Here is a 27,634-nt window from a genome sequence, read left to right as displayed (position 1 = left end):
GCCTGTAATCCCAGTACTTTGGGAGGCCGAGGCCGTCGGATTACCTGAGGTCAAGAGTTCAAGACCAGCCTGGCCAACATGGTGAAACCCCGCCTCTACTAAAAATACAAAAATTAGCTGGGTGTGGTGGCAAGCCACCTGTAATCCCAGCTACTTGGGAGGCTGAGGCAGCAGAATCGCTTGAACCTGGTGGGTGGAGGTTGCAGTGAGCCGAGGTCATGCCACTGTACTCCAGCCTGGGAAACAAGAGTGAGACTCTGTCTCGGAAAAAAAAAAATGCATACAGAAGATGGTTCTGCAAATGCTGACAAGGTAAGATCTCCAAGACAAACTCTTGGGTGAAAAAAGCATGAAGACCAATACCAAATAATACCATTTACGTAAACAAAATCCATATGATTCTATGAATATATACTATATAAAAATAATCAAGCTGGAAAATTCTGAACAGATATACACCAAATTGACGGTGGTTATCTATAGAGCAGTTAATGTACTTAGGAGGTAATTATAACAAATTAAAACACCACAGATAATGACACCATAGTCATATTACACTTGTGTAGTTAAAAACCAAATGTTTTAAAAGCAAAAATATATGAACAATAAATAAAAATATAAAATATGCATATAAAGTAAGACTAAGAAAATACACAATCATAAAAATAATTGTATTAGGGTGGTGGAATGTTTTTCTACCATGTTACTCCTATATTTTAACAAAGAAGCTTTAAATATGCAAATTAACATGAGATAGTATTTTTGCAATTGGGGCAAAGATGATACCTGATGTTGTCAAAGGTGTAGGGAAATAAGTACTCCCAAATTCTACCAAATCAAGTACACACTAGTAACACCTATTTGTGCAATTTGGGAATGCTGAGTCAAAATCTTAAATGTGGCCGGGCGCAGTGGCTCACGCCTGCAATTCTAGCACTTTAGGAGGCCAAGGTGGGCAGATCACCTGAGGTCAGGAGTTCCAGACCAGCCTGACCAACATGGTGAAACCCCATCTCTACTAAAAATACAAAAATTAGCCAGGCATGGTGGTGGGTGCCTGCAGTCCCAGCTACTTGGGAGGCTGAGGCATGAGAATTGCTTGAACCCAGGAGGCAGAGGCTGCAATGAGCTGAGATTGCACCCAGCCTAGACGACACTGCACTCCAGCCTGGGCCACAGTGAGACTCCACCTCAAAAAAAAAAAAATTCTACTTATAAGAATCACGTCCTCTTCCCTGCACTCCTCAGTCACTCCCTTGACTTTTATAATAATTTCCTTGATCTCTTTATATTTTTGCCACTTTTGTATATATCCTGTATTAACTATGGCTGTAGCAAACAGAATATAATGGCTCAAGCAAAGGGAATTTAATTCATTCAAGTGAGCATTCTGTTTTGCCAGGGGTTAACACTGTCATTCAAAAACTCAGGTTCTGGCCAGGCACAGTGGCTCACACCTGTAATCCCAGCACTTTGGGAGGCCGAGGCAGGTGGATGACTTGAGGTCAGGAATTTGAGACCTGGCCAACACGGTAAAACCCCGTCTCTACCAAAAATACAAAAATTAGCCAGCTGTGGTGGAGGGTTCCTGTAATCCCAGTCACTCAGGAGGCTGAGGCAGGAGAACTGCTTGAGTCTGAGAGGCAGAGTGTTGCAGTGAGCCAAGATGTCACCACTGCACTCAAGCCTGGGCGACAGAGCAAGACTGTCTCAATAAATAAATAAATAAATAAAAATTAAAAAAAAAAAAAAAAAGAAACTCAGGGTCTGCAATTTTCCACACTTGACTTCAATTATTGCTCTGATTATTGCCATCCTAGCCCACCAGAGAGGAAAAGAGCAGCAGAGCCCTGAGAAGCACACACTAGGGGTTTTAGGCACCAGGTAGAAGTGGCGCACATCAAGTCCACTCCATACCATGGAAGAAAATTTTGTCACATGTACACACCTAACCGCAAGAAAGGCTGCGAAATGGGCTGTAGCTACGCAGTTATATGCCCCACTACAATTTTGTTATTATGAAAGAACAGATTTTGATAAACAATAGTATTGCCACACATTTCAAAATAATATGGCTGTGTTTAGCCTGTTTTTTGAACTTTAAATGAATGGAAACATACGATGTAATTCTTTTGTGTCTGGCTTCTGATGTTTGTATTTATGCTCTTTTGACAAATCTGTTTTAAACAATATGTGCAGAGAATGCAGTCCACAGAGAAACGTTCAGGCAGGGAGTTGTGCTACCTGAGCCATACAGTCCCAGAGCTACAACTTCCCTCACAAATCATACCCTCTATATGCCACTTTCTCCAATGCAAATAAGGGGTTTGCTCTTTCTCTCTCTCTTTTTTTTTTTTTAAGGTGAACAGGAAGTAGGATTTTTTTTTTTGAGACGGAGTCTTGCTCTATCGCCCAGGCTGGAGTGCAGTGGCACCGCCTCGGCTCACTGCAAGCTCTGCCTCCCAGGTTCACGCCATTCTCCCGCCTCAGCCTCCAGAGTAGCTGGGACTACAGGCGCCCGCCACCATGTCCGGCTAATTTTTTGTATTTTTAGTAGAGACAGGGTTTCACTGTGTTAGCCAGGATGGACTCAATCTCCTGACCTCGTGATCCGCCCGCCTCGGCCTCCCAAAGTGCTGGGATTACAGGGGTGAGCCACCGCGCCCGGCCCAGAAAGTAGGATTTATTGATGAGCATTAAGAGGGGGCAGCACAGTGGAAGCCCTCATGAGAGCAGGGCCCGCCACCTGTCCAGAGGGCCACTATTGGGGATGTAATTGACCCCGCAGCCATCTGGGATGAGCTGCTTCTCAGCCACCATGTCTTCAAATTCATCTGCATTGAACTTGGTAAAGCCCCACTTCTTAGAGATGTGGGATCTTCTGGCGGCCAGGGAACTTCAACTTGGCCCTGCGTAGGGCCTCAATCACGTGCTCCTTGTTCTGCAGCTTGGTGCAGATGGACATGGTAACTTGGCCAATGTGAACCCCGGCCACAGCGCCCTGGGGCTTTCCAAAGGCACCTCGCATACCTGTTTGGAGCCTAGACTGGGGATAGCACAAAGAGACATGAACATTCATCTGAAAGGCCTGTCTCCAAGGTCCCTTAGAGCAACCCATACAAGAAACAGGCTGAGTACGCTACCAAGGAAGCTGCTGTGGGCAGCCATTGCACACTGGGCCCCCATGAGGAAAGGAACTCAGTTGGCTTAACTGGCTGCAGAGGATTTACATGCTCTCTTAATCCCATGATTAATCATGCTACCTACTCAACTTGACTTTAGTGAAAGGTTATTTCCACAGCTTTTATATTATGAATTTGAACTGAGAGAGCCATTCCACTCACTTTTCCCCCAGCACTCCCTCTCCAGCAAGACTGATAACTGGCATTTGCATAATGGCTGACTGGGACACTACCCAGTGTCCTTTTATAACCAGAGAACACAACATTAACTGGTTCACACTCGGGCCCTTATGACCTTGACTTTATTAACACTATATTCCAACTAAGGTGATGCACCAAAAATTCTACACATAAAATATTTGAAGCTGATTACTAAGCTATTTACTTCAAAGAGAATACTTCAACTCTTTCCTTCTGTAACAACAGTTGTGTCTGGTTTCAGGAACTGGGTGGTTGGAGGAAAAAGGCGAGAGGGAAGCATACTTTCTATGATAGTTTTGATAGAGACAAGAGGCAGAGAAATTCTAGGCAGACAGGGACAGGTCCCCAGCAAAACCCCACCTTCAAGCCAAAAAGCCTGAAACCTGTGGCCCAAAGTGAGAATTTCCATCCCTGTTTGTCTGCTCTCTCCTGAATGGTTCTTTCTGAATAATGTCTTTTTACCAATCGAATGTTGCCTTTTCCAAAACTACCTACAGCACCTCCCATCCTGTGCCTATAAAGACCCCAGACTCAGCCAGCAAAGAGAAGCAGCTGGACATCAGGGAGAGGCGACTTGACTTCAGAAGACAGTGGCAAGGAGGCAACTTGACTTCAAGGGAGAGTGAGCTGCCCTTCCCATCCCCTTTCCAGCTCCACTCTTCACTGAGAGCTGCTTTCATCATTCAATAAAATTCTCCACATTCACCATCCTTCAATTTGTCCGCATGACCTCATGCCTCTTAGGCACCAGACAAGAATTTGGGACGCACCAAGTGCCGGTATTCAAAAAGGCTGTCACACTGGCCCTTTACCCTCGCTGGTGGAAAGCAGCCGCCCTACGCAACAAGGCAAAGGGACCACTGACCTGATAACACATTGCTGTCTGCAGATGAGAGAGGTAAGAGAGCATTATAACATGTCCTCTGGGGCCTTGGGATCACAGACACCCCCACCTGGATGCTGCCGCAAGCCTGCACAGAGTTTGCTTCTGCTGGTGCTAAAGCAGGCAGCCAGTTCCTGCACTCGCTCTCCTATGTGCTACATCCCACAAAGGGTGGAGCACGACAGACCCCAGTGAACACGGTTTGTTCCCACCAGCATCCACTCAGCTAGCCAGTTCATGCACTCATTCACCTGCGCATTCCCTCCCACAAGGGGTTGAGCAGGGTGGGCTGAGTAAATGGGGCACCCCTGTCACAAGTCCCAAAGAGGGGTCAAGAAAATATCCTGCATCAGTTTTATTACAGATTTGGCTGCTCACAGTGGCTCACGCCTATAATCCCAGCACTTTAGGAGGCCAAGGTAGGAGGATCACTTGAGCCCAGGAGTTTGAGACCAGCCTGAGCAACATGGCGAGACCTCAGCTCTACAAAAAATACAAAAATTAGCCAGGTGCAGTGGTGTGCACATGTAGTTCCAGCTACTTGGGAGGCTGAGGTGGGAGAATCATTTGGGCCTGGGAGGTTGAGGCTGCAGTGAGCCATGATGGCACCATTGCACTACAGCCTAGGCAACTGGGTGAGACCCTGTCTCAAAAAAAATAAAAAATTAAAAAAAAAAAAAAAGACCCACAAATTCTTTGACACTCCTTTCAAAAACTGGAGCTAATTCCTCTCTCTATAGTATGGGCTGCGTTTAGTGACTCATTTCTTTTTTTTTGAGACAGAGTCTCGCTCTGTCGCCCAGGCTTGAGTGCAGTGGCGTGATCTCGGGTCACTGCAAACTCTACCTCCCAGGTTGACGCCATTCTCCTGCCTCAGCCTCCTGAGTAGCTGGGACTACAGGCGCCCGCCACCACGCCCGGCTTGTTTTTTTGTATTTTTAGTAGAGACAGGGTTTCACTGCATTAGCCAGGATGGTCTCGATCTCCTGACCTTGTGATCTGCCCGCCTCAGCCTCCCAAAGTGCTGGGATTACAGGCTTGAGCTACCACGCCCGGCCTGTGACTCATTTCTTAATAAGTAAAAAGTGGTAAAAGTAAAGGTGACTTATAAAGCTTGGTTATAAAAGACACTGAGGCCTCTGTGCATGTGCATGCATGTGTGTGTACATGTGTGTCTCATCACTGGGGAAACTAGCCACTATGTTGTGAAGACACCCAGGAAGCCCTATGGAAAGATCCACAGAAGAGGGAACTGAGGACTCCTACCAGCAGCTGGTGAGGAACTGAGGCCATGTGAGTGAACCGTGTTGAAAGTGAATCTTCCAGCCCTACTCAGGCCTTCAGATGACTAAATTCTCATGAAACCCAAGCCAGGACCATCCCTCCAGCTAAACTGCTGCTAGATTTCTGGCCCACAAAAACTATATAATTATTAAGTATTTATTACCATTTTAAGTCCTAAGTTTTGAGGCAGTTTGTTACAGAACCAACAGATAACGAATTCATCTATCTACCTACCTACCTACCTACCTTTTGTTTTTGGTACCAGGTACATTATTACCTTTTTTCAAAGATTATTAACTTTAAGTTTCATCCCAAACTTAATTTCCTCACTCAAACCATACTAGCTTTTCTATGTCAACAGAACTCACTTTTGGAAAGATCCCTCAAAACTTAAGTACTACAAACTGGTACTCTTTTAGACTCTACTGGAAATATCCCCTTAAGGGTATAGTACATTAAGATCCTGCATATGCTGTAATTTATCAGCTGGTGGTAGGAAAAGTAGAGGCATCAGAGCCAACCACTGTGCAGTATTACTGCATGCAGAAGAAAGGTTCAACTTTCATTCTAGAAAAAAATATACACAGTAGCCCCCCTGCCACCTGTGGTCTTGCTTTCCAAGGTTTCAGTTATCTGCAGTCAATCATGGTCTGAAAATAGGTAAGTAAAGTACAAGATATTCTGAGAGAGAGAACATTCACTAACTTTTATTATAGCATATTGCTATAATTATACTATTTTATAATTAAATATTGTTAATCTCTTACTTTGCCTAATTTATCAATTAAACTTTACCATAGGTATGTGTATACAGGAAAACACATAGTATATATAGAGTTCAGTACTATCTGTGATTTCAATCGTCCACTAAGGATCTTGGAACACAATCCCAGTGGATAAGGGGGGACTACCATAATGAAGAACTAGGGTTCAACCACAATCAGATAAGAAGCATGTTACTGTTCCAACTTTTTGTTTTTTTAATTAAGTATTATAGTGATAGATGGGTTGTGTTCCTCAAATTCATCTTAAAATATTTTTCTCAGAAGAGTCAAAAATCCTAGATTTAAACCCCACTAAATTCACCAATATACAAATTTGACAGGTATATTCATCAACGTCAAGTCATATATGATAATGACTACTTACTCTCAACATTTTTGAGCTATTCAGAAGTTCACAGACTTTACCAGGAGCTTGAAAAAATAATTTACTAAAGCATGATCCAGTCAAGATTCTGGCAAAGGTATAAAATAATGCCAGTAAGTTAGCAAAATACAAGTGCAAAATGAGCAAAAATAAAAAGAGAAGATATTTTTAAAGTGTTCCCTTACCCCTGACCTCTTGGCTTTTGTTGTTGTTTGGTTGGTGTTAACTACGTTAGTTAATTGGCTTAAAACTAGCTTTTGATAAAATACTTTTAAAAAGCTGACGGCAGATAAGAGGCACAAATGATCAACTTAAAAGTAGTTAACATACAAAGCCACTGATAAATTCTTACCACCATAAAATCGAATCATACAGCCGAGGTCAGGATTTGTAGCCTCCTCCTGTATGCGCACAGGATCATCAAATCCCAGCCTGGATAAGTAATCATAAACGATCTGAAGAGGTCGTTCAGTAGGTTCCAGTCTCCTGATTACACAATTCAAAAAAATATATATATTTGGTAAGTAATAAAAATGGTTCATTTAATTTTTTAGTATTTTTATTTGTATTTGTATAAATTTCAGGGGTATAAGTGCTATTCTGTTACATGAATATACTGCTTAGTAGTGAAGTCTGGGCTTTTAGTGTAATCCTCACCTGAATCATGTATATTGTATTCATTAAGTAATTTCTCATCCTTCACTCCCACCCCACCCTCACACCCTTCTGCTTTTCCAATGTCTACTACCCCACACTCTATTATTTAGCTACCACTTGTAAGAGAGAACAGGTAGTATTTGACTTTCTGTTTCTGAGTTATTTCACTGAAGACAATGACTTCCAGGTCCATCCATGTTGCTGCATAAGACATGACTTCATTCCTCTTTCATGGCTGAGTAGTAACTCAACACATAAAATCTGCTCTTGATTTTTATTCCTAGGTCAAGATTTTCTTTAATATTCTATGATACAACTAATCTAAACAAGTGTTTTTTTAAGTTTTTGGTGTCAGGACCCCTTTATACTTTGGGGGTCACAAAGAGCTTTTGTTTACATATGTTATATCTATTGATATTTACCAAATTAGAAATTAAAATTGAGAATTTCCATTTATTAATTCACCTTAAAATAACTCCCTAAAAATCATTCTACTACATGGTCCTAATTGAAAGCTAAGGTAAAACCAGAATGTCCTGCAATCACTTACGGCCTCTGGTGACACTGAATTTTAAATCACAGACTTAAAATACTGAAAAATATTTAAAAAAAAAACAAAAGTGATCAATGTGTATTTTGATAGAAGGGGCTATAACAGTCATAATAGCAAGACAGCTCTTTTATAATGCTTTTACCAGAAACCAAACAGTTATAAATACAGTGGCTAAACGTATAGGCTCCAACAGTCAACCGCCTGGGTTCAAGGCTTAGTCCTGCCACTTACCAACTGCATGCTCCAGTATAAGTTATTTACTCTCACTGTTTTAAATCCTCATCAGTATCATGGGAATAGCAACAATACCTAACTCATAAGATGTTTAAATTTATTTATTTACTTTCAACAAGATACTATATAGTATGAAAAGTGCTTAGCAAAATATCTCACATGTAGTAAGAGTTCAGTAAGATATTGACGATTATTATTCTAAAAAATTCTAAGATTGGAATCAATTCTAGTTAGAATAAAAATAGAGTATTTCTCCCATCTCAAACAACAACCAAAAGCAAGCACAGGAAAGTCTGTATGTGTTCAAAAGGTCTGAAAGAACATTTAAAGAACCTGTTCAGAAAACTTAAGAATAGCCGGGCGTGGTGGCTCACGCCTGTAATCCCAGCACTTCGGGAGGCTGAGGCGGGCGGATCACGAGGTCAGGAGATGGCTAACATGGTGAAACCCCATCTCTACTAAAAATACAAAAAAATTAGCCAGGCGTGGTGGTGGGCGCCCGCAGTCCCAGCTACTCGGGAGTCTGAGGCAGGAGAATGGCATGAACCTGGGAGACGGAGCTTGCAGTGAGCTGAGATGGTGCCACTGCACTCCAGCCTGGGCAACAGAGCGAGACTCTGTCACAAAAAAAAAAAAAAAAAAAAGAAAACTTTATATTATTAACAACTACAAGAAACATGATGCATTTCCCATCATGACAAAAACATATGAACAATGTCTGCATTTTGTAGTTTAAGAACTAGAAAATGCTGTTGGCAACAAGCTGAACATAAACAACTACAAAGCTAAACATAAACGACTGTAACAAAATGATAATTTAGGAACAGAAATCATACTGATGTACAAAAAAGACAAAAATAAAACAACCACCTGGCCTCTCCTGACTGCTCAGTTCAGTATTTTAGCTTCCAGAAACTATCAAATAAACTCAGAATGAACTGATACACGGGGAATGATCAAAGAACAAAAAGCCTGTAATGACCAATAAAGATTGAATTAAAGAGAAATGGGAAATAAACTTTTCAGATTATGTAGACATCAATTACAATTAATCCCTAGCCAAACAAAACCAAAATTTACAAAACTCATTGTCTATGACAATGTTAGGCATTTTCCCAGCACAATGGTGGGATTCTTCTGAGAGAAAGACACGTTTTAAGAGGGACTTTTAATAAACTGCATCCTGGAGAGCGGTCAACTAACCATATAATATGAATAAACTGATGGAGGATTAACTTGAAGACAAGGAGAGTAAGGATATAAAGAGACAGATCTTCAAATGTTGAGACGGATTGGACTTACTCTGTACTGCTCAAAGAATGGGACTCGGAACAATGAGAAGGTGCATAGGTAGATTTAAGCTAAATATGAGAAAGAACTTTAACGATTAGAGATGCTCAACCATGAAATGAGCTGCCTCTCAGAACTCCTCAGAGAGACCTGGAGAGCCATCTGTCACAGATATTTTAGAAGAAACACCTGTAAGAATCAAACTGGGCCAGATGATCTTCAGGGCATTTCAGAAATCAAGGGTCTATGAGGTATCTAAGACACCTTCCTAATATAATACAAATTCTACCTGACCCCTACAGTTCAGTGTATTTAAACACTATAATTCCATATCATGATCACATATTCAGGACCAACAAACAATTATACTTTCAGGCTAAATCTCGAGTGCTCAATTTTTCTATTTCTCTGTAGAAAACTGAAAGAAATGGAAGCATCCTAATTCTGACATATTTTACAAGACCAAATTTCCTGGCCTAAAAAGCCTCTGTAGATTTTGGAAACCCTCCTTACACGTCTTTTTTCCTTTTTCTTTTTCTTTTTTTTGAGCCAAAGTCTCGCTCTGTTGCCCAGGCTGGAGTGCAGTGGTGCGATCTTGGCTCACTGCAACCCCTGCCTCCCGGGTTCAAGCAATTCTTCTGCCTCAGCCTCCCGAGTAGCTGGGACTACAGGCCCACGCCACCATGCCCAGCTAATTTTTGTATTTTTAGTAAGGACAGGGTTTCATCATATTGGCCAGGCTGCTCTCGAACCCCTGACCTTGTGATCTGCCCGCCTTGGCCTCCCAAAGTGCTGGGATTACAGGCATGAGCCACCGCACCCGGACCTCCTTATACATATCTACCCTAAGAAAGTATTTTCTTTCTTCTAAGTAAACAAGTAATATTTCAAGAAGTACAAAAACAAGTAAAATGAAGGACTAATTCCATTTACTCATTAAACTCTTCTGCTGAAAAAAGTAGACAGTATTGGGGAGGGAAATGCTATAATGTGCTTACAGTTCAATTTTGTGTTTCAAAGTTCCAAAAGTTTAAGAGTCTGGTAATTAGCTATTTGTTAAATCTCTCACCAATCAAAGGGAAATTATATACTGCAAAACAGGTGTGAGAGAAAGTAATACTGGCAACAAAAAGTTCTATTTAGCATTTGAACTATTTCTACTACTGCTTTAAGGAGACAATAGTTTTGGAGTAACAGTTTTGGTTTGCTTCAAATGCTTCTAAGAGCTACTATAGTCCATGTAAATTTGAATATATATGCATATGGTAATTTCTCTCCAAACCAGCCAACGGACACAGCAATGCTGTTAACAGCAGATTATACCTCTTAGCCAAGAGTAGTACCATTGTGTATTAGTTATTCTAAGCAGTCCCTATAGTTAAGATATATGTAAGAAGAGTACATTTCATTCCAAGTATCATTTCACAAGAGTTTTAGTTAATAGTGGGGGGCCAAACCATACACTATTAAAATCAAACACATGGAATCAAAGACTCTAACAAAGTATAGTACCATGTTCTACATCAAATTCAGATTAAAACTCAATCCTTGACTGCCTATAAAGGTAAAATCTGCAAATGTTAAAATCAATAATATAGATAATAATACAAATAGAAACAATAGGGATACTTCAACGAATGTTTATTTCATACCTGACACTATGCTGAAAGTGTTTAATTATTACAAAACTATGTCTATTTTGCAAATAAGAAAAATGAGATTCAGAGTCACACAATTAGTACATAATAACATCAGGGTAGGAACCTGTGTCGGTTTCATAAAACCTAGGTTCTTTTTAGGAAAACCAAATTATTTTATATATAGTTAAAATAAATTAAGCAGAAGAGAGCTCAAACCACTGTATGTGTTAATTTATTCACACCAGGAAACCTAAAAAAGCTATGTTTTAAAATTACCATTATTTCATTAAGTCCAATATATCATGATTTAAAAGATACACCATTTTTTACGCACCACTGCTGAATAATAAAGAATACAGCTGGTCTTTGTCCCTGGTTCCTGGGAGGAGACTCTAATCCTTAGCATTTCCTGAATAATAGGAGTGTCTTTGTTATTCATGAGCCCCTTGGATCACCCCCCAGTTTATGCTAAGAGATGAGAAGACTCAGGACAGGGGCTGGTCACCAGAAAAGACCAACCACCATGTGATTAGAGGGTTGGGGCTCTGAGCTACCCTGACCTGGGTGGGGAAGCACAGGGTGCTGGAGACTGAGTTGAATCATGAGGTCAAAAATTCAACCAATCATGCCTTCATAATGATTCCCCAATAAAAACATTGTACTGAACATCAGTGGAGTATCCTAGTTGATGAACTATTTGATATGCTACGAGGGTGACAGGCCTTGATTCCACTGGGAGAAGGTACAAAGTTCTGTATTTGGGACTCTTCTAGACCTCACCCTATGTGTCTCTTCAGTTGGCTGGTGCTGATTTGCATCAAGCTAAAACTGTAATTGTAAGTACAGCACCTTCCTGAGTTTTCTGCCAAATTCTTCCTTGTAGACAGCTGGTCAGAAGTGCAGCTGGAGTCTGAAGGGCAGTCTTGCTGGGGCCTTGCCCTTTAAATCGTGAAGTCTGCACTAACTCTGGCAGTCAGTGTCAGAACTGTATTACAGCAAGCCAGCTGGTGTCAGAATAACCATTAAGAAAAATCGGCAGGGCACAGTGGCTCACACCTGTAATACAAGCACTTTGGGAGGCAGCGGTGGGTGAATCACGAGGTCAAAGCCTTTCTTTAAGGTGTCCACGCCGCCCCTAATCCTGCTCGAAGCAGCCCTGAGAAGCATCACCCATTATCTCTCCATACCACCCCCAAACATTTTTGCCACCCCAATACTCCACCACTATTTTGTGTTTCTTATTAATATAAAAAGACAGGAATGTCAAGCCTCTGAGCCCAAGCCTGCCTGTACACATCCAGATGGCCTGAGGCAACTGAAGAACCACAAGAGAAGTGAAAATGGCCGGCTCCTGCCTTAACTGATGACATTACCTTCTGAAATTCCTTCTCCTAGACAATGAGTCTCAGAAGCTCCCCCACCGAGCATCTTGTAACCCCCAACCCTGCCCACAAGAGCAGGCTGACTGTAATTTTCCACTACCCACCCAAATCCTATAAAACTGCCCCACCCCATCTCCCTTTGCTGATTCTTTTTTCGGACTCAGCCCGCCTGCACCCAGGTGATTAAAAAGCTTTATTGCTCACACAAAGCCTGTTTGGTGGTCTCTTCACACAGACATCCCTGACAAAGAGATCAAGACCATCCTGGCCAACATGGTGAAACCCCGTCTCTACTAAAAATACAAAAATTAGCTGCACCTGGTGTTGCGCACCTGTAGTCCCAGCTACTCAGGAGGCTGAGGCAGGAGAATCGCTTGAACCCAGGAGGCGGAGGTTGCAGTGAGCTGAGATTGTGCCACTACGCTCCAGCTTGGGCAACAAAATGAGACTCCATCTCAGGAACAAAAAAAAAGAAAAATCTAGCCAGATGCAGTAGCGCGCCCCTGTAGTCCCAGCTACTCAGGAGGCTGAGACAGGAGAATCACTTGAGCCCAGGAGGTCAAGGTTGTAGTGTGTTATGATAGGGCCTGTGAATAGCCACAGTACTCCAGCCTGGACAACATAGCATGATCCAATCTCTATTTTTTTAAAAAAAGAAAAATAAATTCAAAAAAATTCTGCCAATTAAACTATAACCTACCATCAACTCTAATATATATGCTGATTTCAGAAGTTTTAAAATGGATAAAAAGTGTTTCAAAATAAAGAAAATTATTTACCTATATTCCAATTTTGTAACATATTATGCATTCTTTTAAAATTTTTAAATAGTACAAAAATATGTAGGAAAAAAAACTCCCTTTCCTCATTCAGTGGTAATCAGTTCAGTACATATCCTAAAACAGGATTTTTCATTCCACCTTTATAATTTCAAAATATGGCCAACAAAATTTTAGTGACTCAGCAAATGGGAATCAGAACTCAGCATCCCAAATCCCAAGGGTGCTATTTTGTTACACACACTCTATTGGTTCTAAACTAATTTTAAAAGATAGCTACTGACTATTTAGAAATCTTAGTTTCTCTTCTCATCTGGTTAATGAAAAAATAAAAATCAAAAAAAAAAGAAAAACGCTTGGTTATTTTGATGACTAAGAATAAAAGTATATGACCATCAGCCAAAGGGCAATCCACTTTATCACAAATGATCTTAACAACTTTTCAGACAGGAGGCAATGATTACACTAAGCTTCACTAGTGAGTCATTTTTATCACTCAAAACAGTTCAATAGAAAAGACAAGCCAAATATTTTAATTGTAAGGAGCAGCAGATTGAGAGACAAGACCAATCTATCACCAGCCAGCTGCAGGAATGTACGTTCAACCTGAACCCTCTGAGTCTGTTTTCACTGAGGGAAATGGCCTCAGTGATTCCTAATGGGGAAGTTTCTGACTTTTGGGGCAGGAAAATCCTTGGCTGTACAGGGTTGTCCCACACACATTTTTCTTTTTCTTTTTTTTTCTGAGACAGGATCTCTCTGTCGCCCAGGCTGGAATGCAGTGGTGCAATCTTGGCTCACTGCAACCTCCGCCTCCCAGGCTCAAGCGATTCTCCTACCTCAGCCTCCCAAGAAGTGCGCACATTGGAACCACAGGTGTGCACCACCATGACTGTCTAATTTCCCAGACTCAAGCGATTCTCCTACCTCAGCCTCCTAAGAAGTGCGCACATTGGAACCACAGGTGTGCACCACCATGACTGTCTAATTTTTTATATTAATATTTTTGGTAGTGACGGGGCTTCACCGTGTTGCCCAGGCTGATCTAGAACTCCTGAGCCCAAGCAATCCTCCTGCCTTGGCCTCCCAAAGTGCTAGGATTACAGACTTGAGCCACTGCACTTGGCACACACACATTTCAATAAGTCTCTCTGGCCCTTGCCACCTAAATTCTGTAACTCTTCCCAGCAGTTATGACAACCAAAAAACCCTGTCCCCACACATATTTCCAAATGGCAAGGTGGGAGGGTTATAGGGTAGATTTAGTTTCACCACGAGATGATCTAAGGTTTCCTCAAGTGCTAAAATTCTATAAATTAGTAATTCTTGAGTTATATTCAAGTGATAACTCATGGTTAAAAAAACATAAAGTAGTAATGAATAACTCAGAGAAAACGTGGGGTAATTTTAATCTCAGTAATCCCATTTCCAGGACCTAGCCTAGGGAAATCAGCAATGTGACAATACATGGGCAATGGTTTAGTCAATGCAACACCAATTCTAAGAGTTGCATGATTTCAGACAACTGAAATAGGTAATATTTATCGAGCACTTGTTAGGTGCCAGATATCAATCTAAGTACTTTACTTCCTTGCTATTTGAAGTACAGCACATCTCTTAGGAGCTTAATTGAAATGTGCATTCTCAGGCTCCACCTAAACCTACTGAATAAGAATGTGTACTTGAACAAGCCCCACAGGTGGACAGTTTAAGCAGCACTACAAATATTAATTCATTTAATCTTCATATCACTTATAATTTAATCCTCAAGAATGTAAATATTATCAATGATATTATCATTGATAATGATAATTGATGATAATGATATTATCATCAATCAACAATGTAAATATTATCATCTTCCATTTTACAGATGACTACACTGAAGCACAGAGCATTATATAACCTGCATAGTAACTGTCGAAGCCAGGATTTGAACCCATACACTCTCATTCCAGAATCCAATCTCTAAACCATTATTGCATATTATGTCTCAACTTATAGTATATCCATACAGAGGAATATTCTGTAACTATTAAAACTGGTGTCTAAAGAATTTCTAATGACACCATGAAATTAAGATGATCCAGCCAGGCACGGTGGCACATGCCTGTAATCCCAGCACTTTGGGAGGCCGAGGCGGGCAGATCACCTGAGGTCAGGAGTTCGAGACCAGACTGCCCAACATGGAGAAACCCCATCTCTACTAAAAATACAGAAAATTAGCCAAGTGTGGTGGCTCATGCCTGTAATCCCAGCAACTCAGGAGGCTGAGGCCGGAGAATCACTTGAACCCAGGAGGCAGAGGTTGCAGTGAGCCGAGATTGCACCACTGCACTCCAGCCCGGGCAACAAGAGTGAAACTCCGTCTCAAAAAAAAAAAAAGAAATTAAGATGATCCACTAAGTAGACAGGAGACAGGATATAAAATTGAATATGATATGAGCCCAAATACATAAATATTTAAAAGTATGCAGGATTGAAAAAAGATCTGGGTAAAAATAATGTTACTATGGGGAGGCAATACAGAAGACAGACGTAGTGTAAGTATGCCAGGATTCAAACTCCAGCTCTACCACTTAGTAGCTGATTGCACTTAGACGAAATGCTTAACCCTGTGAAACCTTATTTTCCTCATTTATAAAATGGGGACAGTGTCTACCTCACAAGATGGTTGTGAGGATTAAATGAGGTAATTGACATAAAGCATAAGCATTGATTATTATCATTTCTCTTTATGCTTTTTCATTTTCCAAAATTTCTTCGGTGAACATACTTCAGTAATCAGCAAAAAGTTCCTTAAAAAGATAATGCCTCAGATCGTCAACTATCTGATAAAGGGCTTTTACGCAGAAAATACTTACTCCCTTGATTAGATAATGTAAAAACTGATCATAAACAAGTAACAGCTGAGTAACAGATCTAAAAACAATCTTGAAATAAGCATGATTAAATAGTGAAACTGAGGAAGTGTCGCTGCTGCGCCAGTTCCTGTCACAGCTGGCCTTTATTCAGAACGAAGTCCATCATCTACCTTGAATGATTCAGGCATTCCAACTGCAGGGCAGTACCTGCCTGACCTTGAGCAGGTTACTGAATCTCTCTCAAGGCCTCAATCTTCCTCATCTAAAACCAACAATACTACCTCCCTTGGAGTTATTGTGAGGATTTAATGAGAAAATGTGCATAAAGCACCAAGCATACTAACACATGAAAGCACTTAATGTTAGCTGAAATCTACAATCATCATCATCCTTAGCTGGATAAAAGTTACTGAGCTCCTACTCCAGCAATGAAAATAAATTCATTCTTTGAAACCACAGTTCAATAGTGCTTTCATTATTTTCTAATCAATTATACCTTCAAAGGGCTATTTCATTATAAATGATGAAGGCTACAGGGCACATAAGTAAATAAACACATAAGTAAATAAACTATCACATTCGGATTCTTAACTAATTACACAACTACTAGTAGCAAGCCAATTCCGGTGGGATTTTCTTCATATTTCTAATATCTTTGTATACATAAACATTACTATACAAATGAATACGTCATATACTTAAATAAGTTAATCAATCACTACCAGATATAATCTAGGCCAAGGCTTTCCACCTGATAAAATTAGATCAGAATCAGTGTTAAGACTCAGAAAAGCCTAAGGATCACCCAGTCTGATCCTTTCGTTTTACAAATGGATTTAGCAAATGTAGTTAACTGGTGAACAAGGAAAACATTCAAATGCTAATCTACTTTTTCAGGAATTAGTCCAAATCCTAAAAGGAACACATAGTAGATCTCAGTTTAGACTTTAAAAATGACATCAAATTTTAGCTCAGCTAAAGGTGTTACTATTATTACCACACTTTTAAGGTGTAAGTGGGAGCTTCCTTTTCACTTTCAACAGTATTAAATCCACAGCTTTGAATTCTGTTTCAAGACACTTTTTTAATGACAGGAAATGGGGAGGAGAGAAAAATCATGGTCAGGCATTTAAAGACCTCTTATGTGACATCTAATTCAAAGAACTAACAGTGATTTTCTTTAAAAAGCTGAATCAAAGAGTTCACATGCATAGTATAAGACTATTATAAAAATATTTTCTTCACATTTATATAAAAATTTTTCAAGACATAAATGACTTTTAAACTCATGAAAATATGCTCATTAAGAGAAATGAAAATTAAAATAAAACGACAAAATTCCTCTCACATTTGCAGAAATCTAACTCACTTGGCCTAGAAAAAGATTTGTCGTTGGAATGCTGACTTTATGATTCTCTAATTTGAAAACTTTTAACAATCATTTCTATTTACGAGCAAGTCTGAGCTCATTCATGTGTATGTGTCTCTATTTATACGTAAAATTTAATACTAACATGTTTTTGAGAAAGTAAGGGGAAAGTAGATATACTTTCATATTTCTGATGGAAATATAACCTCTATGAAGAATTTGACAGTAACTATGAAAATTAAAAATACTGATATCCTTTGACCCAGGAGTTCCACTTCTAGGAGTTTATCATACAGACTCTCACATACGAGAGATACCATAGGTACATGGATACGCACTGCAGCACTTCTTGTAGTAGCAAAAAACTGGTAACAACTTGAATGTCCATTAATAGAAGACTGGCTAAAATTATAGTAGACTCAAAATTGAACACTACTGCAGCCATTAAATAAATGACAACTATATAAATATTAACATGGAAAGATCTCTAAAAGATATTAAGTCAATAATGTGTTGCATACAGCACCATGAGTTTTAAAATTTATAATATATGTAGAGACACATATTCATGCATGGGCACATATATGCTTATAATTAAACAGAATATCCCTAGTGTGCATAAGAAGCTGGTAATAACTGTCAAGAACAGGCCTGGGTAGTTGGGGAATGGGGGACAGAAAAGTACTTCTCACTCTATACCCTTTTAAAAAATTCATTCTATTTACACTTTTCAAAAAAAAAAAAAAAAACAAAACACTTTTCTTTTTTTTTTTTTTTTTTGAGACAGAGTCTTGCTGTCACCCAGGTTGGAGTGCAGTGGCATGATCTCCGCTCACCGCAACCTCGGTCTCCCAGGTTCAAGAGATTCTCATGTCTCAGCCTCCTGACTAGCTGGGATTACAGGTGTGCACTACCATGCCTGGCTAATTTTCATATTTTTAGTAGCGGCAGGGTTTCGCCATGTTGACCAGGCTAGTCTCGAACTCCTGACCTCAAGTGATACACCCACCTCAGCCTCCCCAAGTGCTGGGATTACAGGCATGAGCCACTGTGCCCAGCCAAAAAAATTTAACTTTTAAAATACTTATTTTTAAATTTAGATATCTGACCTATGGTGTATTCCAAATCAAAGAACCCTCAAATTTTCCTTGGTCAATAGTTTTTAAATTCAAGATTCATAAAGTCAGCCTTCCAAGGACAAATCTTGAAGCCCAGTGAGTCCGTAATCAACATCGGTTCCGACAGAATTAAAATCCTAAAGTCCAGTTCTAAGCAGAAACACATATTATTTATATTACGGTAGAATTAGAGTGGTAAAACTGAGACCTCACCTGACCAGGTCTCCATGAAGTTGCAAATAAAGACTTTCTCTTCCCTCTCCAGCACATATTTCTGATGCTGGTGTCTCTACAGTGCAAAGGACGAGATGTAAGTCAGAGGAAGAGGAGGAGGAGGAAGTGGAAGAGGAGGTGGTGGTGGTTGTAGTGGCAGTGGTAGTGTCTGCTCCATAAAGGTAAACACAGCCTCTCTTTACATCTTCTCTTAGCCAGTCTCTTTCTCGAGAACCAAACCTACTTCTCCTATTCAAACAATTTCTGCTCCCATTGCGTTTCATATTTCTCTAAAAAATATCAAGAGAAAGAAATCGTTAGCTAGAACATCTGACTGAATTAGACATTTCAGTCCTCACCCCAACTCTCTCTACTTTATATTCCCCAAACTCTGCTCAAGTATCCCCTCCTTTTGTGGAGCACTTCACATCTGTCATGCTCATTCGTAATAACTCAGATAACTTAATTTTCTTTACTGCTGTGTTTCCATCCATCATCTTCGCTGACCCTCTCTTTTTCTTGTTTTCAGAAACGTGTCAAGAATAACAAAACAATGGGGTGCAGTGGCTCAGGCCTGTAATCCCAGCACTTTGGGAGGCCAAGGTAAGAGGATTGCTTGAGGCCAGGAGTTCAAGACTAGCCTAGGTAAGATGGCAACATCCCATCTCTACAAAAGAAATTTTTTTATATATATTAGCCAGGCACGGTGGCACATGCCTGTAGTCCCAGCTACTTGGGAGTTTGAGGTGGAGGACAGATTGAGCCCGGGAGATTGAGGTTGCAGTGAGTCGTGATTGTGCCACTGCAATCCTATCTGGGTGACACAGCGAGACCTTATCTCTCAAAAATAGAAATTTTAATATTTTGCCTGGGCACAGAGGCTCACATCTGTAATCCCAGCAGTTTGGGAGGCCAAGGCGGGTGGATCACCTGAGGTCAGGAATTCAAGACCAGCCTGGTCAGCATGGTGAAACCCTATCTCTACTAAAAAATACAAAAATAGCCAGCTGTGGTGGCAGATGCCTGTAATCCTAGCTACCCGGGAGGCTGAGGTGGGAAGATTGCTTGAACCTGGGAGGCAGAGGTTTCAGTGAGCCAAGACAGCGCCACTGCACTCCAGCCTGGGTGACAGAGCAAGACTCCATCTCAAAAAAAAAGAAACTTTAGGCTGGGCAAGGTGGCTCACACCTGTAATCCCAGCACTTTAGGAGGCCCAGGTGAGTGGATCATTTGAGGTCAAGAATTCGAGACCAGTTTGGCCAACATGGTGAAGCCCTATCTCTACTAAAAATGCAAAAAAAAAAAAAAAATTAGCCAAGTGTGGTGGCACGTGCCTGTAATCCCAGCTACTTGGGAGGCTGAGGTAGGAGAATCACTTGAACCCAGGAGGCAGAGATTGCAGTGAGCCGAGACTGTGCCACTGCACTCCAGTCTGGGCAACAGAGACTCTGTCTCAAAAAAAAAAAAAAAAAAACTTTTATCTATAAACCATACACAGTATTGTCTTATCTAATTTAAACTTCATTTAATCCTTAACAATACTTATGTTTCACCCTGTAATTTTATTTAGTTCAATATTGCTTTAGAGATACAACTGTGTTAACATACCCAGTTGATTCATTTGAATAATATTCCCTTATACAAATACACCAAACTTTATCCACTCTCCTGTTGACAGAATTTAGTTTGCTTCCAATTTTTCACTGCTAGAAACAATCCAGCAATAAACATTTTTGTACACGTCTCCTTATGAAAATGTGTGTTTCTCTAGGGTCCTAACCTTTTGCTTTACATCCCAAATAAGCCAAGTGTAGTATCAACACAATACTGCACAAATATACTTTCTATTCCTGCCCTGTTTCAAAAAAAATTAATGTCGCATTTGATAATTTAGGTATGTGAAATTCATATATTGCAAAGTTATCTCAAAGCAAAAACAATTTCTACAGGTAATATAACAAGTTTCTAAAGATCAGCATTTGCCTGCTCTATTTTTATGATGGGCTATTTCTGTTCTTTTTGATAAAAAAGAATTTCCACTGACATTTCCACAGCCGCACCTCTCCAGCTTCATTCCCTACTACTGCCCTTTACTCCATGTTTCAATCACCTCCAACTACTTGCAGCTCTCCAAACACACCAAGTACACCACAATTCTGTGGCTTGTCTGAAATGTCCTTCTCCACCTCAACCACATGACAAGTTATTCTTCAAAATCCTACTCAGGCACCACCTTCTCTATGGAGTCTTCCATATCTCCTATCCTCATTCTCCCTAGACAGAATTAATGACTACCAGACATTTTTACTAGATAGAATTAATGAATTATCTAGACAGAATGAAGAACTTCTTCACCTTGAGTACACCTCTAATACTACATCGATGATGATGGGTTTTATTTATTTATTTGATATTTCTTCCTCTTCTCCACTTCTAGCATGTTAACACCTGGGTGACACAGAAGTGTTTGTAGAACTCAGCTGACATCACAGAAACCTATTCCCAATCTGTACCTTAGTCCAATTAGCTCTAGCAAGAAGCTGAACAAACTTGGGGGGAAAAATCCCCATTTCTATGGAGAACCCTACATCTTTGCAGCAGCTGCAAAGTGAATGGAAGTAAATAAAATACTTTCAGTAGTATTCCTCACTGGAAAATAGAAATACCTATAAATACAGCAAATACTATTTTTATAATTACTAAGATTAAAAATTTGAGGGTTATACATTTTTAAAGATGTCAGAGAAAGAGGAATGAAAAGTTAGCAGGTATTTCTATGTGGGAAGAAAGAAAAACAAGAGTAAGAATGGCTTTATTGTTTAAATTTAGAACTCAGGAAAACTGATCATTTTGCAGATCTTGGGGATTTAGGCATTGCTATTCAAAACCATGAGGATTATTGATTCTAACTTTAGAGAAGTAGGATAAATCCCTGCTACAGGGAGAACTAGTTTTCTCATCAAATGCATTTTCTCAAAGCTGAACATCTCAGAATGAAAGGGCTTTCAAGTGCTTACTACATAAACATAGAGACCATCGTATTTGTACTACTAAGTAATTTTAACCACTGAATAGTCAAATACTGCTAATAGTTAAATATTTAGTAGGTAAATACTGTTAAATTTTAAATATTCCTCATTTTTTAATCTTTGGGAAAGATTAACTGGACCATCTGAAAACAGTATTCCATATAGTATAGCAATATTTATACAAAGCTCTGCATTCTCTATCCAGTGGAGAAAAAAGAGTAAGCAGACGCTGTTTCACACAAACAAAAAAGTCTTCTTCAGAAAAACTTTCTAAGGTCAAATAATGGTCCACTGACCTTCTAAACCTTAGAAAAGTCAAGGAAGACCCCAGGAAGTTTTGTTTGTTTGTTTTGAGACAAGGTCTCGCTCTGTCACCCAGCCTGGACTACAGTGGTGTGATCATAGCCCACTGCAGCTTCGAACTCCTGACCTCAAGTGATCCTAAAGCCTTAGCCTCCAGAGTAGCTGGGACTACAGGCACATGACACCACATCCAGCTAATTTTCTGTATGTTTTTAAGAGATGGAGTCTTGCTATGTTGCCCAGGCTGGTCTTGAATTTCTGGACTCAAGCAATCCTCCTGCTTCGGCCTCCCAAAGTGCTGGGATTACAAGCATGAGCCACCACACCAGGCCTGATTTTTCTTCTGTGAGGATTTTTAACAGTCATTTTTAGTGCATATATATTTACCTTAGATTATAAATTCCTTAAGGAACTTTACATTATCAAAACATATATGCGGCCGGGCACGGTGGCTCACACCTGTAATCCCAGCACTTTGGGAGGCCAAGGCAGGCAGATCACGAGGTCAGGAGTTCGAGACCAGCCTGGCCAACATAGTGAAACCCCGTCTCTACTAAAAATACAAAAACATTAGCTGGGCGTGGTGGTGCGTGCCTGAAATCCCAAATACTTGGGAGGCTGAGGCAAGGAAATCACTTGAACATGGGAGGCGGAGGCTACAGTGAGCCGAGATCGCGCCACTGCAATCCAGCCTGGGTGACAGTGCAAGACTCTATCTCAGAAAAAAAAAAAAGCCTGTAATCCCAGCACTTCAGGAGGCCAAGGAGGGAGGATCACTTGAGGTCAGGGGTTCAAGACCAGCCTGGGCAACATAGTGAAACCGCATCTCTAAAAAAATTAAAATAAAATAAAGATTAAAACAACAACAACAAAATATACATGCTGTTGGTCATCATTTACCTCAAAGGATCTATCTCCTGTCTACATGATACATTCCACCCTAAAAAGATAAACTGCTAAGTTACAACTTCAGTATTTATCATTCTCTTAAACCTGACTGATGGGCACTTAAAAAGCCTGGATATTAAGCAATGCAAAGGCTTACAGCAACAATCTAGATGGACTGTTTAGCTGTTATTAGCCACTGCTGAATTGCCTAGTGCTTCCTTCTTCTCAAGAATGTCTTGCTCCACTGCTTAACACATGAGTTAACCGCTGGAAAAACCTTCCTAGGAGTCAGGACTGCAGATGACACTGTCCTCTGAGGTGCTTTCAACTTTTAGAATCACCATTCTACTGGAATTGCTAGGTTGAGAAAACTATTTTCCCCTTACTCTTATAGAATTGTTATCACAAATTTATTTAAAAGGGAACACAATTACAATTACCTCTTATATCAAACAAGTATACAAAGAGCGTATTTTAGATTGAAAGATCTTTCTAGCCAGGCGCAGTGGCTCATGCCTGTAATCCCAGCACTTTGGGAGGCTGAGGCGGGCGGGATCACCTGAGGTCAGGAGCTCGAGACCAGGCTGGCCAACATAGGGAAACCCCGTCTCTATTAAAAATACAAAAGAATTACCCGGGCGTGGTGGCATGCATGCCTGTAATCCCAGGTACTCTGGAGGCTGAGGCAGGAGAATCGCTTGAACACAAGAGGTGGAGGCTGAGGCAGGAGAATCGCTTGAACACAGGAGGTGGAGACTGCAGCAAGCGGAGATCACGCCACTGCACTCCAGCGTGGGCTACACAATGAGGCTATGTCTCTTAAAAAAATCTTTTTTAATTTTTTTGGCATTAATTGTTTATATACACTTTGCTAAACACCCAAAACTATTCTTGAAAAAAAAAAATGAATCTCATGACACACACCGACATTAGTTGTTAACTTCATATCTTCTATAAGCTATGCGCCTGGGTGACAGAGGGAGACTCTGTCTTAAAAAAAAAAAAAAAGATCTTTCTAGAAAGCAAAAGTCTTGAGGGTAAGCCATGAATTAAGTACCCACTGCTTCAATTTTACCCTTTTGTTTGTTTTTTTGGAGACAGCATCTCACTCTGTTGCTCAGGCTGGAGTGCCGTGGTGTGATCTCGGCTCATTGCAACCTCCACTGCCCGGGTTCAAGCGATTCTCCTGCCTCAGCCTCCTGAGTAGCTGGGATTACAGGTGCACACCACCACGTCCAGCTAATTTTTAAAAATATTTTTAGCAGAGACGGGGTTTCACTATGTTGGCCAGGCTGGTCTCAAACTCTTGGCCTCAAATGATCCACCCGCCTTGGCCTCCCAAAGTGTTGGGATTACAGTACTGAGCCACAGTTGCCCAGCTCAGTTTTATACTTTTAACTCTAAAAATAAAAGTGTTCCATGAGGGCAGTGATCAGTTCAAAGGTGATATACTATTACACACTCACATACAATAATAAGATATACATTGTATAAACAGGGTCTGGTAAAGTAACTCTCCATATTCAGTTAGTTCTGCAAGAATGTGAAATACGGCCGGGTGCGGTGGCTTATGCCTGTAATCCCAGCACTTTGGCAGGCTGAGGCGGGCGGATCACCTGAGGCCAGGACTTCAACACCAGCCTGACCAACATAGAGAAACCCTGTCTCCACTAAAAATACAAAATTAGCCAGGCGTAGTGGCACATGCCTGTAATTCCAGCTACTCGGGAGGCTGAGGCAGGAGAATCGCTTGAACCCGGGAGGCAGTGAGCCAAGATCGTGCCATTGCACTCCAGCATGGGCAACAAAAGTGAAACTCCATCTCGAAAAAAAAAAACAAAGGACAAAAAAAAAAAAAAGAATGTGAAATACTCTTAGGTAGAAGATGTTTCTGCATTCAAAACTTTAAAACAATATGACTCATATCTGGGAATATACACGTTATGAAATATTGTGAAAGGGGTGGGGAGGGATGGGATGAGATAGAGAAAGAATATGTCAGTGCTTTAAAAATGTTTTGGGGCTGGGTACGGTGGCTCATGCCTGTAATCCCAGCACTTTGGGATGCCGAGGAGGGACAGCCTTTGAGCCCAGGAGTTGAAGGCCAGCCTAGGCAACAAGGTGAGACCTCATCTCTACTAAAAAAAAAAAAAAAAAAAAACGTGCCTGTGATCCCAGCTACTCAGGAAGCTAAGGCAGGAGGATCACTTGAGCCATGATCGCGCCACTGCATTCTAGCCTGGGCAAGAGAGAGGCTCTGCCTCAAAAAAATAATAACAATAATAACGTTTTGGGCTGTGTGCAGTGGCTCATGCCTCTAATTCCAGTGCTTTGGGACCCCAAGGTTAAGAGGATCACTTGAGGCCAGGAGTTTGAGACCAACATAGCAAGACCCCATCTCTACAAAAATAAAAATAAAAATTAGCCAGGCATGTGCCTATAGTCCTAGCTACTTGGGAGGCTGAGGTACTTGAGCTCAGGAGTTTGAGCCTGCAGTGAGCTATGATCACACCACTGCACTCCAGCGTGGGCTACACAATGAGGCTATGTCTCTAAAAACAATCTTTTTTTTGGCATTAATTGTTTATACATACTTTGCTAAATACCCAAAACTATTCTTGAAAAAAAAAAAAAATGAATTTCATGACACACACCGACATTAGCTGTAACTTCATATCTTCTATAAGCTGAGTAAAAAACAGTTAATCATTACTAAAAAAACCATAAACCCCAAATTGTAGGAAACACCTGGAAAATTTACAAACCTATGGTCCAGCAATTCGCTAAATAAATCTGGGGGCACATTTTGAAGGAAATTTTCCAGTATCCCAGGATAGATGGAACTGGATCTAGTCTGGCTAAGTTAGACTGGCTTAGTTATATTAGCCTTTTGAAGAATATCTGTATTATTTGACAATAAAGTTCATGATTTGGTATTAGGTATAAAAGAGTTACAAAAAAGAATGAAGTTTTGGAAGGGTCTTCGGAGAAAAATGAGTGGGAGATGACTCTTCCCAATTCAGAGTATTCTACTGTAATACTTCTTTTCCAGCATCACTTGGCACAAAATTCAACCACTCAGCTACTTAACAAAACTGTTATGAGGCCGGGCGCGGTGGTTCATGCCTGTAATCCCAGCACTTCAGTAGGCCAAGGCGGGCGGATCACTGGAGATCAGGAGTTCAAGACCAGCCTGGGAAACATAGTGAAACCCTGTCTCTACTAAAAATACAAAAAATCAGTGGGGTGTGGTGGCGGGCGCCCGTAATCCTAGCTACTCAAAAGGCTGAGGCAGGAGAATCACTTGAACCCTGGAGGCAGAGGTTGCAGAGATCGAGTCACTGCACTCAGGCTTGGGTGACAGAGTGAGACCCTGTCTCAAAAAAAATAAATAAATAAAAAGAAAAAAAATTGAGAGGCAGTAGCACAAAAAATGTTTTATATTTTACACAGTTCTAGTTTATGTTGTTCCATGGATTCACTGGGTTCTATTATATTTTTTCCGTGTTCCCATCTTTGTGACATCGTACTAACCTTCATAACATGTAAATACTGCTGAACCTCAATCCCAATAAACTACTACTTATTTTTAACATCATACGTTTTGTTTTGCAATGTATTTTTGAAACGCATCAAATCTAAATTTTCTTTCCTTTCCATCCTTCTACTGGGCAAGTTTCATATCCTGAATTCCTCATGTAGAACTCTAGAAAGAATTCCATTCCACCTGCGGAAGGACACCTAGTTTACGTATTTGACCTACAGAAAAATTTCTCTGCAACTCTTTCAAATGCTAGTAAAAAACTCCACCCAGTCAGCCTCCCACAACCCCTCCCTTTAACCATCTTCTCCTCCCCGCTATCGCCACCCTAACCTTGTGCATTCCTTCATATTTAAACTTACTTGTCATCACCTTCAAGGTTCCACTCCCCTCTTGCTTGCATCTGTTTTCATATCCTCCCACTCCCCCAATTCCTGCCAAGAAGCCCCGCTAGCTGCCTGTTGCATAACGGCTCCCCCATTCCGTCTCCCTCGGCAGTCGGCCCCGCTCCCGCGAGCAGGAATGCCCCTTTCGGCCCGGCCCCTCCTCCCTTCCGCAACACGCCCAGCGAGTCCCCGCGACGCAGCTCCGGCGGGGATTCTCTCTCCAAGCGGGGCAGGTCGTCCTTTCCGGCCGGCACCTCGGGTAGCGAGCCCCGAGTGCAGAAGAGCCGGCTCCACCCGGCCTGGCCCTGAACCCTCCGCTGCGCCGGCCAATCGCCGCCGCCATCCTCCCGCTGGGGTGATGTCTTCAGGTGTCCCGGAGGGGAGAAAGCCCTGCGTACTTCCAGCCCCGCTCCTGTGCCAGGAGCCGGCGGCCCTCCGAGCCCTCCGGAGCCGGCCTCCGGGCCTCCGGGCCCCGAGCGCGGTGAGGCAAGCAGGGGCGGCGAAGGGTCCGGGTGGGCGGCGGCTACCGGCAGCCCGAAGGCGTGGGCCTGCAAGGCGGGCGGCGCGCGGCCAGGGATGGACAGCAGCGGGGGACCGGGGCGCCGAGGCCTGGACGCAGGCGCGGCGCGGAGGCCTCGGCGTCCCCAGCCGGGTGTGGGGCGGCCGACTGACTGACGCCGGGCGGGGGT

At 41.4% G+C, this 27,634-nt stretch overlaps 1 protein-coding gene, 1 non-coding gene and 1 pseudogene across 5 annotated transcripts in view; all 3 read right to left on the bottom strand.

Moving 5' to 3' along the window:
• PHLPP2 (PH domain and leucine rich repeat protein phosphatase 2) overlaps window positions 1-27,634 on the bottom strand; it is a 78,038-nt gene that overhangs the window by 50,125 nt on the left and 279 nt on the right. Inside the window, exons 1-3 of one of the 4 annotated variants that reach the window (XM_054453257.2) lie at window positions 23,653-23,904; window positions 18,799-19,088; window positions 7,052-7,185 (exon numbers count right to left, since the gene is read on the bottom strand). In XM_054453257.2, coding sequence (XP_054309232.1) covers window positions 7,052-7,185; window positions 18,799-19,082 — 418 coding nt within the window. In that variant the 5' untranslated portion in view covers window positions 19,083-19,088; window positions 23,653-23,904. Of the gene's footprint in view, window positions 1-7,051; window positions 7,186-18,798; window positions 19,089-23,652; window positions 23,905-27,634 lie in introns of those variants that run through there. The other 3 variants (XM_054453256.2, XM_054453259.2, XM_054453260.2) reach the window with 3 other exon arrangements.
• Window positions 2,725-5,559, bottom strand: LOC129016029 (large ribosomal subunit protein uL16-like; annotated as a pseudogene).
• On the bottom strand, window positions 3,087-3,221 carry LOC129016390 (small nucleolar RNA SNORA70). Its single transcript, XR_008494793.1, has one exon. It is a non-coding gene; the product is annotated as a small nucleolar RNA SNORA70 (small nucleolar RNA).

The sequence above is a fragment of the Pongo pygmaeus genome, chromosome 18, assembly GCF_028885625.2.
Source record: "Pongo pygmaeus isolate AG05252 chromosome 18, NHGRI_mPonPyg2-v2.0_pri, whole genome shotgun sequence".
NCBI lineage: Eukaryota > Metazoa > Chordata > Mammalia > Primates > Hominidae > Pongo > Pongo pygmaeus.
Note: the sequence above shows the minus strand (reverse complement) of the source record. Positions and strands in the feature narration are given on the sequence as shown.